The sequence below is a fragment of the Letharia columbiana genome (genome assembly GCF_014066305.1).
Source record: "Letharia columbiana isolate WasteWater2 chromosome Unknown xpSc0000087_s0, whole genome shotgun sequence".
Classification (NCBI taxonomy): Eukaryota; Fungi; Ascomycota; class Lecanoromycetes; order Lecanorales; family Parmeliaceae; genus Letharia; species Letharia columbiana.
Genome location: NW_023501165.1, coordinates 166,882 through 177,582, shown reverse-complemented (window position 1 = coordinate 177,582; position 10,701 = coordinate 166,882). Strand labels below are relative to the sequence as shown.

At 51.1% G+C, this 10,701-nt stretch overlaps 4 protein-coding genes across 4 annotated transcripts; 3 read left to right on the top strand and 1 right to left on the bottom strand.

The window, feature by feature from the left end:
- Positions 1-579: 579 nt before the first annotated feature.
- Positions 580-3,264, top strand: HO173_013120 (uncharacterized protein; the record flags this gene model as incomplete). Its single annotated transcript, XM_037314945.1, has 1 exon — positions 580-3,264. One exon carries the CDS (start codon positions 580-582, stop codon positions 3,262-3,264), a length of 2,685 nt encoding a protein of 894 aa, XP_037158187.1.
- Positions 3,265-5,014: 1,750 nt separating this feature from the next.
- On the bottom strand, positions 5,015-6,556 carry HO173_013119 (uncharacterized protein; the record flags this gene model as incomplete). The annotated part of the gene is made up of 1 exon (XM_037314944.1): positions 5,015-6,556. One exon carries the CDS (start codon positions 6,554-6,556, stop codon positions 5,015-5,017), a length of 1,542 nt encoding a protein of 513 aa, XP_037158186.1.
- Positions 6,557-7,932: 1,376 nt separating this feature from the next.
- HO173_013118 (uncharacterized protein) lies at positions 7,933-8,614 on the top strand (the record flags this gene model as incomplete). Its single annotated transcript, XM_037314943.1, has 2 exons — positions 7,933-8,553; positions 8,609-8,614. 2 exons carry the CDS (start codon positions 7,933-7,935, stop codon positions 8,612-8,614), a joined length of 627 nt encoding a protein of 208 aa, XP_037158185.1.
- Positions 8,615-9,653: 1,039 nt separating this feature from the next.
- Positions 9,654-10,701, top strand: HO173_013117 (uncharacterized protein; the record flags this gene model as incomplete). The annotated part of the gene is made up of 2 exons (XM_037314942.1): positions 9,654-10,203; positions 10,262-10,701. The coding sequence occupies 2 exons, from the start codon at positions 9,654-9,656 to the stop codon at positions 10,699-10,701; spliced, it is 990 nt and encodes a 329-aa protein (XP_037158184.1).

Below are 10,701 nucleotides of genomic sequence, written 5' to 3'. Positions count from 1 at the left end.
ATTTGTGGGATTGCGGCTAGACTAAAGTAGACTAGGGCCGCTAATGCAGTCGCGTGGCTAAGGTACAACAGTATCGACTCAGCAAGGATTCGAATTTCGGAAAGACTGAGGAAAACATTTCTACCTACTCGTAATAATATATTTGCATCCTCACTTACTTGTACTGAGTGATCATAAGAGACCTCTCGATGCTATACAGTATACTAATCATTTATTACCTTACTGATAAAGTCATCCCTTTTTTCCACGCCGTCGAAGCCATACAAGTATAGCAAGCCTAACGCTCCTTGCAATTTCATTTCATAATGGGGGCTGAATTGCCAGGCTACTCTAGCAGGCAGAATAAATAAAGTAGAGTAAGAAGAATAATCAGAACAAATAATGACAGGGATGATGGAGTTGACAAAGCATTATTTATCAAATTTGACTGCGGCACCCAAATTCTTATTCAGACGCTAAAATCTCAGCCTGTTCTCATCAAAATGTTTCTTGCCGACTTATCTTTTTTTCAAACAAACACTCCTTCATCTTTCCTTCTTGTCGCTGTGCTTGCGCGTTTGCATCGCATCTTTTGCTGCCATGTTTACTCTCTTTTTGGTTCTGCGGGCGGCGGCATTGCTTGCATTTCTATTACCAGTGGACGCATATCCTAGAGTCTTTCCGCGACAGGCGAATTCCACAGGCACCCCCTGTTATCAAATTTTCAATTCTGACTATGTCTTGTTCCTTGCTAGCGATGCCTATAATTGTTTAATCACTGCGCCTTTCAACGCGACAGTTGCCAGCGGACTACTTTCATACTATAAGGATTTACTTCAATTCCAAAGCACACTCGCATACCTGAAAGATCCCCCTCCGAGCTATCAGCAGCCAGCTATCGATGTCTTGGCGAGCCTGGATGCGCTTGAGGGACAAGTGCAGGCGGGTACGTTCACGACCGAATATGACTTTGAGCTTGCCTTGCAGACCGTCATCTACGCCATCCACGACGCGCATGTCTCTCTCTCGGCCGGCATTCTCAGCATCTTTACGTTCGGTAGCCCACTTCGGATTGTATCCGTGTCCTCGAATGGTATAGAACTCCCTCAAATCTATATCCCGGATGACTTGATCGAAGCGGCGCAAAACAATGTAACCTGGATCCCCTCCGCAGTCTCCAGGATCAACGGCCGGGATCCCACAGAGTATCTGACACAGTTTGCGGCAACCAACGCCGGAGGCACCGTTGAGCCGAATGCGGACTGGAACCAGCTCATGTCGAATCCTGCCGGTGATGTCCTCAACCTTCTGAGTGAATTCGAGGGCTCAACAATATTCTATCCGGGAGCCAACATCTCATTCGTCTTCGAAAATGGCACGACCTACGACAACTTACCCTGGCTCGCTGGGTACAGTGACAATGTTGATGACGACACGCCTGCTTTGTCTTCTGGCCAGGATCTCTACGACTACTTTGTGCTGGGCATAATACCGACGGATATACCCGCTGCCGCTTCATCCAGCCTATCGGCCGCTGCTTCATCAACTTTCGCCGCTGCGACAACATCTTCGGCTGACGCTTCATCAGGCGATGGTCCCACTGTCACGCCTACCCCAACGCCAAGTGCATCGGCTACTCCTTCATCTTGGTCATACGCTCCATTTCCTTCAAACCCGGTCGTTGCCCAACCAAACCTCGGTCTGGACAACGGAGGCGTCGTGACAGGCTATTTCCTCAATGATGGTATAACGGCAGTCCTCAGCATCCCAAGTTTTGAAGTCACTGGTGAAGCGGTTCTGTCCTTCTCAACCACCATAGGTAACTTCATAAGCCAGACCAAAGCAGCAGGTCTCACGAGGGTAATCATCGACCTGCAGAGAAACCAAGGTGGTAGCGACCTTTTGGCAATTGACGCTTTCAAACAATTTTTTCCATCCATCGACCCTTTCACTGGAGCTCGGCTTCGCGCCAATGATTTTGGGGATGCCCTTGGCAACACCTTCACGACCTACTACAACACCCAGCCGATAAACGAGACATTCTACGAGGCTTTGTCAGCAGATATATGGGTCGCGTCTGTCTACCTCAATGCTGCCACTGGTGCCAATTTCTCATCATGGCCCGAGTTCTTTGGCCCTCATCCCGACCACGGGGATACTTTCACCACGATCCAACGTGACAATCTTTCCAGCATCATCTTCGACGAAAACGCCTCCGACGACTCGGACACCTCATCTGGAATCGTCATCTATGGCTATGGCAACCGTTCCGCGACGTCTCCTCAGCCATTTGCTGCCGACCAAATAATTCTGCTCTCTGACTCTTTTTGTTCCTCATCCTGCGCCACCTTTGTCGAACTCATGCACCATCAAGGCGGAGCACGCACCGTCGTTGCTGGGGGAAGACCCGAGCTTGGACCAATGCAATTCGCGAGCGGCAGCCGCGGTGCCCAAGCATACTACAATGTTGATCTCGACGCAGATATCGAAGTCGCGCAAATCCTCAACGCCAGCATCACCCCGCTTCCGCAAGACAGCAGCCTTATCGACTTCTACATCAATTATGCACAGATCAATATCAAGGACTCGATCCGAAAAGGGGAAGACTTCCCTCTGCATTTCGGCTACGAGGCCGCGGATTGTAGAATCTTCTACACCACGTGGACGGTGTATAACTTTGAAAACCTCTGGAACTACGTCATCGACGCATTCTTCAGGAATCCAGAACTCTGCGTCAACGGCGCCGCCAACGCAACCGACCCAGTCAGCGGCACCGACGAGACGGGCCCGAGCCCCAAACCCAGCGAAATCCCAACCCCCACCACCCCGGGCGGCGTCGCTGACCTCATACTCAAAGGCATCCAACACGCCAAACGCGACCTCACCAACGCTCTCCCCCTCCCGCCTCGCTCCGTCCCCAACACCGGCCCCGCCTCCCACGACCTCAGCACCTTCGTCGACGACGGCACCCTCCTCAACCTCGACACCTGCGCCGCCTGCACCCGCAACGGCTACGCCTGCACAAACGTCCCCGTCTGCTCCGCCGGCGCCCGCCAGACGAGGCGGCAGTGCGTCCGCACTTGCTCGAGCAACAGTCGGGGTATCTGCGGCTCCGGGGCCACGTGCTTCAGCAATAGCTTCTGCTTGGATCTCAAGAGCGCGGCGGCGCTGCGGCTGTGTCAGACCCCCACGCAGGATGTCAAGGCTCAGCAGACGAAGGCGGTGGGTGGCGGGGATGTCGCGTTGCAGTATTCGAGGAGGGCGTTTGGGTCGAGGCGGCTGTAGGGGGTGAGAAGATTAATAACCGTGTAATCATATCTAATCACGTTTGTATAAAAGCGGCTGGGTGTTCCCCTGGGTCTTATACAGTATAGCGCGTCCCTCACAGTGGCAAATCTGGGCATATCTGTCAGCAGCGAGATGTTTGTAAGATCTTACATACAACCATTCTACATACACCGGGAAGTGGCTCTTCGTCCATCTTTCGATGTCAAAATCTCTTTCAGAGCCATCGTTAGCATTCTCCCTGTCCCGCCCGCCCGCTTTCGTCCCTATGTCGCATCTCATTGGTGGTGTATACTTCTCCATGTATGATATGTCTCACCTATGGATGGTATGGTTTACCATGGGGAGTATACTCCCTCAAGCAGGCGTATCGCCCATCCCGCGGGCAAATCCCCACCAATCGCATACATACCTTCCCGTGGACATCGTCGTCGCCTATGAACAAAACATCTGGATCATGGGGATAGAAGATTGATTGCTGATACTGCTACTTTTTCGACTTTTCTTTACCACCTTTGCTATCTTTGTCGCTATCCTCGATAATCAGTTATTGCCCTCGCTGGTGGCCCATTTTTCTCCAATGTTATTTCGCTGTCGCTTAGTATCCTTCTCTACTTGCTCACGTACTCTATAACCCGGCTGGATGTTGATATTCATTGATGAGATGTTTGGATGGTCAGAGTCCCCCGTTGAAAGATATCACCTTATTTAAAATAGAGGCCGAGATATGACTCGGTTGTTGGAACGATTCGGCTAGGATGTGTAGGCTAAAGTTGGTAATGATATAGTCTGATAGTGGTTCTTCGATCACCGGAATAACTCGGCCACAATAAAGCCCGCTGACCGATAACTCGGGCTCAAACAGAGGCTTAAGAGGCTGTCTAGGTCAGAGACGCAGAGGGGAATAATCAAGTAGATATAGCCTCAGATAGTGCTGAACTGATGTGGCGACAACATGGGATCTATGGGCGGTTTTGTGTCCCCATGAACAACATATTTATCCATAGGCGACGGCGAGGTCCATGGGAAGGTCCATGCGATTGGTGGGTATTTGCGCATGAGATGTGCGATACGCCCCCATGAGGAAGTATACTCCCCATAGATAACCATATTACCCATAGGAGACAGGCGTCCAAGGTGAGATGCAACATGTATGTAGCTATCACTACTCTACTCGAGGTCTATGCCGTACAGGCAGGGGATGCTGTTTCTTGGCAGTGGAGTACGGTATACCTATGTCTGTTCAGGCGCTGCTGACCCCGGGCGTCGAGGCGGCGCAAGTCAATGGGTTACGTAGATCCTATGTGTGCCCTTGTGATTTAGTGTTATTCGCTTCAGGGGGAGAGAAATCATCGAGGTTTCATACAAGCGCTAGCGAAGAGGTTCGGGGATTTTTTCGTCACTGTTGCATGCTCAAGGGGTTTTGGAACGACACATTGGAGGAGTCGCTCTGGCTTTATAGGAGCCTTTGGCTCAAGAAACTCTTTGTCATTACAACGTGCTCAAAGGGTTGTGGAACGGGACGTCTGAGGAGTTTGTCTGGCTCCATAAGAGCTTTTGGACGCTGTTGTAAATTGTACACTTGTTGCATGCTCCACATTTACATCGTTTTTGTTGAACTCGTTGCTCCTCCTCCACCGCTGTTGTTGTGCAAATACTGCGTGAGAGACTAGGCTGGAGTGGCATAGCCAGCAAGGGTTTTAGGGGCCAGCCGGAGCTGCTGTCATCGTTCACCATCTTCCGTAGAACTTTACCATACCATTCCCGCATATGGATTGATACCCTCACTGAACAGGAAGTCTTGAACCATCACATGGAAACCTGGCATCGCATCAAAACCTGGCATCGCCCCCAACAGCTCGGCTCTCTGCTCAATTCTACAGAGCTGCCTTTCGCTTATGTGAAAGCTATCTAAGCGGTGCAAAGTATCCTTCATGGTACCCATTAGGCGCTCCCAGGCTCGGGGATGTGCGTATTGGAGCCCCCGAAAGAACCCTTGCTCCTCCATGTAGAAGCCTTGTAGAGATAGGTCGCGTAGGTCTGGCGAGCTTCGGAGGAAGGCACAGAAATCGTCTTCCCAGAACGTGAGATTCCGAAGGCGAAGCGTGGAGAGCCGGGGTAGCTGGCAGCCGCCTAGTAGCATCCCGAAGCTGGTGCCGAACTCCTCGGACGTTCCGTATAACTGAGAGGGCCGTCCGGCACGTACGAAGCCAAGGGTGAGAGACTGTAGGTTGGAGGCCGCGGACAACATCTTGGTGGGATGTTGTAACGCCTGAGACATCTTCAAGAGCGAAACCCTTTTTGGTTTCACGAAATTCACAGCATCGTCCATGCGCAGCTCCAACTTCGTCAAGTGTGCCAGTACCCTGGTGATTGAGAGGAACATGTGAGGGCCACAGGCCTGGACTGCTACAAAGGGTAGACCGCAATCGGCGTCCCTTGGCTCAATGGAGATCGTGTGAACTGAGACATTCGAAGAATTGTGCAATGCTGTCATGATCTCCGCCCATGGGTTCTGCGGCATGTGCTGCGACCCTGCCTCACAGAGCCCGCGATACGGTGGCTCCTGAGCAAAGTGGTCGCAGCCGACAGAATGGACTGCCTGCGTCTGTGCTAGAGCTTGTGCATCTTCGCTCTTAAGACTTGATCGAAGCCACTTCCAGAAATCTCTGTAGCTCCTAGGAGAATGAGTTGGAGTTTGTTCGCGCAATAACTGCAGATCAGCCAAGGCATGGCGGACTGTACAAGACGTAAATATACGAGTTGCCGGTGGAGGAAGACGTTGTAGTATTTCGCCCATCAAAGCCTCTTGAAGCCATGAGAGATCTTGTCGACGTCTCCTGTCTGTGATGACGACCCGGCAAAGGCTGGGCAACGTATTCAAAAGATGGCAAAGCTGCACATGCACGGCGCCGCTCTCGTACAGTCTCTGCCGCTCCAATCCAAGCTTGCAGCGTAGTTCCCAGCAACGTTTAGCCTGTTTGAGATGAACGGTGGGATTTTGACATTTTGAGGTTCTTGGTAGGATGTCTATTTGGGAAGAGAACTCCGGCCATGTCATATCGAAATAACATTCCGTCGAAAAAGTGAGCGTTTTGATAGAATTGGGGAATCTCGTAGCGACCAAGTCGGTGATTTCGCGATCTGAATGGCGGGCTGAGACGAAGATGCTGTCAAAGAGTAATGGTGTCGCCGTGTCGTAAAATATTTTGCAGGCTAGTCGTATCGCCTTCAACGAGCTCTTCGGCAGAAGGCTGAATATCTGCGACAACGTCTCAGATGGTAGAGACATGGTGAACGAGCTGCTCGTATGAGCCTGGGTGATGCGTATGATTAAATTGGTACACTTAGTGAAAGACAGACAGCGTCGGAAGTTTGGGGTTGAGGAAGATGGGGGGGGGAAAAAGATGGAGAGAGCAGAAAGTGAAGAAATTTTGTTGATGAAGGATGACTCTCCGTCTTCAAGGGCCCGCGAGCCCCAGAAAATAAGAAACACCGCAACACCATTGTACCAGCGCCAATAGGAAACGAATTTATTACGAATTAAATACCTCTAACCTGCTCCCCTTTTCCCCCCACCTCCAGTCTGGGAATTGGCTGCCTTCCACTTGTGAAACAGTGCCACAAGTGTCAACGAATGATCAGTTTACCCACATCGCACTAGCTTCAACGAGAGTAGCGTTATATGCCACCGAGGCACCGAGACCTCTTCCGTGCCCAGAAGTTTATGCATCGGCATGCGCTGGCAAAATAGCAATGAATAATCTTGTAGCGCGTCCGAAAGATGAGACTCACGTTCATGTATGCGATGCTCCTACGCGGTGCCTTAGTGATGATTGTGCTTTCGACGGCTTCCTCCAACCGCCTCCGGAGAACCCAACCGCGTTTTCGATATTAACAAACCTACGATGCGCGACATCGAGCAATGACTTATTAGAAGTGGCAAGAGCATACTTTCATGGTTTGGAGAGACTTAGAGGAACCGAGAGCGTGTGCAGGTTCATCGAAATGAGCACTGACCTTCATCTGTAACCACCGCCTGTTCGAGGTGGGAGGGATGTTTTATGGTACTGTACCGTCCTGCTTTCACTCTGGGTAACGGATTAAGCTCATCGATAGAAACTTGCAATTTGTACAGGGTTTCATATACCGATGTTCTTTATGACTACCATAGGCTACATAGCAGGTACTCTAGGCCGCCTTTTCCTACCGAAAAAATTGCGACCTTGTTGGAGACATCATTACTAAAGTACATCTACATCTATCAAAAAAAAATCCAATCGAACAAAATCCCTTGCGTTTTTTCTCAAAACCATGGTCTGCTTCGGCACACGCCTTCTAGTTTCCAGCAGCTCGGAAATTTCGATCCACGGTCAGCCGCTCAGCATAACCTCGATCTCGCCACTGACGGAGACCCAAGCGCCCAGCCTTGGGCTCCGTAATTGGTTGTCTGTTACTGCCTGAACAATGGACGAAAATCGGCTCCCGGACTTCACGGAAACTCCTTTTTTATGGCATTACGAAGATCTTTCTTCTGATTGTTTGTGTGTTCTGCATCTTCAAACCTACAACATTTCTCACAATTTAATACACGTCGAAATCTTTGCAGCTAGAATTGCATGAGCTAACCTGGGGAAAGTATCCTTTAATGCTTCGATTCACAGAGTCATGTACGAACCTCATCGCCCATTAGAACAACGTTCAAAGGGACAAGAGCGACAGAAGCAGAAGGGAAAATGGTGGTCTCATCCAAATGAGCGGGAAGAACAGGAACGAAAGCAGGCACGGCAGCCGGTCGAACATACAGATGATGTATACGATGTCATCGACGAGGAGACGGAGCGTTCAAACACCGACTACCCAAAGGCCAAAGCTAAGCCAAAAATGCCTGGCGCCGCCGCAGAGGAAAAGCCGAGTCGTCATTGGCCAAGAAAATCAGTCCCCAATATGAAATCGACTGGAGAATACTCTAAGCCAAGCACAGTGGAGGGTAAGGACATGCGCGCGGAAGGCAAACAATTCCTACGAAAGGTCAAGTCTGCTGTAAATCTTTTCGGAGAAGAAACGGCTGCGAGCTCGGCTGAGACTGCCCCTGAAGTCCCTCGCATTCCTACGTCAAGGCCTAATAGTATTCCAGAAGAGGAGAACTCGCTCCGACAACATCCAACTAGAAATGCAGCAGGAGAGATCTCGCTCTGTGCGGCCCCTACAAGTTCAACCGCTGCAAGGGATATCGCTCTGTTGGCTTCCAAGGCGAAGAAATCGTCACATGTCAGTCGGATGAGAGAAGTATGCTTTGTAGCAATTATTGCTCCTGTTACTGCGATGTGCTGACACCCACAAGAAATAGCAAAAGCCCCAACTCGCGACAATAAGTACCTCTCTGGCGACACAGCCCATACCCGGCGAAAGGGAAAACAGCCCGCAGCTCTCAAACAAATCCCCAAACCGAGCGACCATGAGTACTTCCCCCCAGCTCACGAGGGAAAAACTCCGAAATACTTTCGCGCCAAAATCACCGTAGCCCATCGGCAGGTTAGCCCGCCCCTCCAACCACTCAGTTTCGAACAAGGCGAGATCTTGCAGCTTCCGTGCAAAATGCTCACAGACAGCCCGCTGGACGAGCCAAAGTATGTGCTTCGACATCGTAATGATCCCAGCGTTTATGGTTGGGTCTTTGCCAGGGACGTTGAGCCTGTAGATGATGCAGCATGGCCGCGGCGAGTGAATGAAGGTACGGGCGGGAGACACGACGTATAAAGCGATGGTGGGGTTGTCGCGATTGCCGAGCAGTGGACGATCAAGGAATAGACAGAGCATGTAAAGTGGAACAATGGGAACACAAAGGAATCTTGCTTGTTCATAGTTGGCTTCGTATCCTATTGGTTGACAAAATTCGACCCTTTTATGGTTACCGCGTAGTTTTGTATTGAGACTTTGAAGCGCTATTTCTTCGAGTGTGTATCATCATGGCAGGCGAAGGAAGAATAGCTACATGGAAGTAACGATTGACAGCGATCTAGCTCCTTGCGTTCTCGGCACGATTCGCGTTCGGTAAGAAATTCGTGAGAGAGATACTTGCTCTTGCTATTGCGTGTGGGAGACCTGCAAAATGCGGACGAATGACGATGCTGTGCACTTGAAATTCAGATATCGGGTGCCTGGGACGGCTCCGACATGGTCATGCATCATTCGATATCTCTTCCTGCTAAATTAGGGTATTCGATTTAGGCCAATCACCCAGTTGCCTTTTCTCGTAAGTTGCCTGAGTCAGGCAACGGCTGCGTTCATTTACCGTCGGACGAGCGACGATATTCCCGAGACCCGAGAACATATCACTACTCCACGTAGAGTTATCGTCGTCTTCTTCTCCCAACACCTTTTGGCACATGTGTGAAGACCCTGACACCAAATCCTTTTTCGCACTGTTTTTCGGCACTTCAGATACTCAACTTGTTGGAAACATGCCAAACCGTCATACTAAGCATGAGGAGGACCCCTATGGAAGCGATTTGGAAATACTTGACGCTAGGCCGGCCTCTAATAACGACGATGGCGACGATGAATCTCGCCAAAGGCAGACAGTGCGTCAACCCGATCTGGGATATGCTTCGCCGCGTGAGACGGCAGACCGACTGAGTGACACGGAGGATTCCGAATCGCTGCAGGTGGCGATGGAAATGTCAATGGGTTTGGACGAGGACTCCAAAGACCCTCGGAGGAAGATTCCGAAAACGAGCACCCTAGGGGAGGCCGAGGCAAGCGTGCTCTGGCAGAACGAAGAAGTCTTCGGGATGGCGCGGAAGATGGTCCGAGCGGGGCTTTCGGTGGAGGACGTGGTGGAGATGTGGGAGGCGGCTATCGATCCGGTTGACTTGGTGAGGGAGATGAAGGAGAAGGAGGCGCTGAAGGCTGAGGCGGATCGTGGTGGAGCTCAAGGTCAGTTCTCATGGGGTGGGTTTTGTGTGACGGGTGGTTGAGCTGAGAATTTAATCAGCGCATCGCGGATCCGACCTATCTCAGCCGCACCCCAGTCCCAGATCGCCCGAGTGGGAGTCTTACGATGAGGATGAGTGGGATACAGCGATCGAAGGACTCGATTTCGACGAAGAGCACTGGACGGACAAGTCGGGGCCTTCGTACAAGAAGCCGGCAGTGCCGATTTCGGAAGCGAGTTTCGTCCGCGCGTTGAAGGATTCGGATGCAGGTAGTAAGCCGTACTTCAAAAGGGGTGATGTACTGCGGATCATCGGCCATAGGAGAAGACGGGATCAATATTTCGAGCTGCTTCCTCTCAAACCGCCCGGTGAAGCGGGACGCGCGCTGAGGAGCGATTTTGAAGCGGCCGATCAAGGGGATGTGGATGTGGTGGGAAAAGAGGCGATGACGGAGAAGGAGAAAGACTGTTTTAGGTGTGCGGTGGAGTGGGAGGATTGA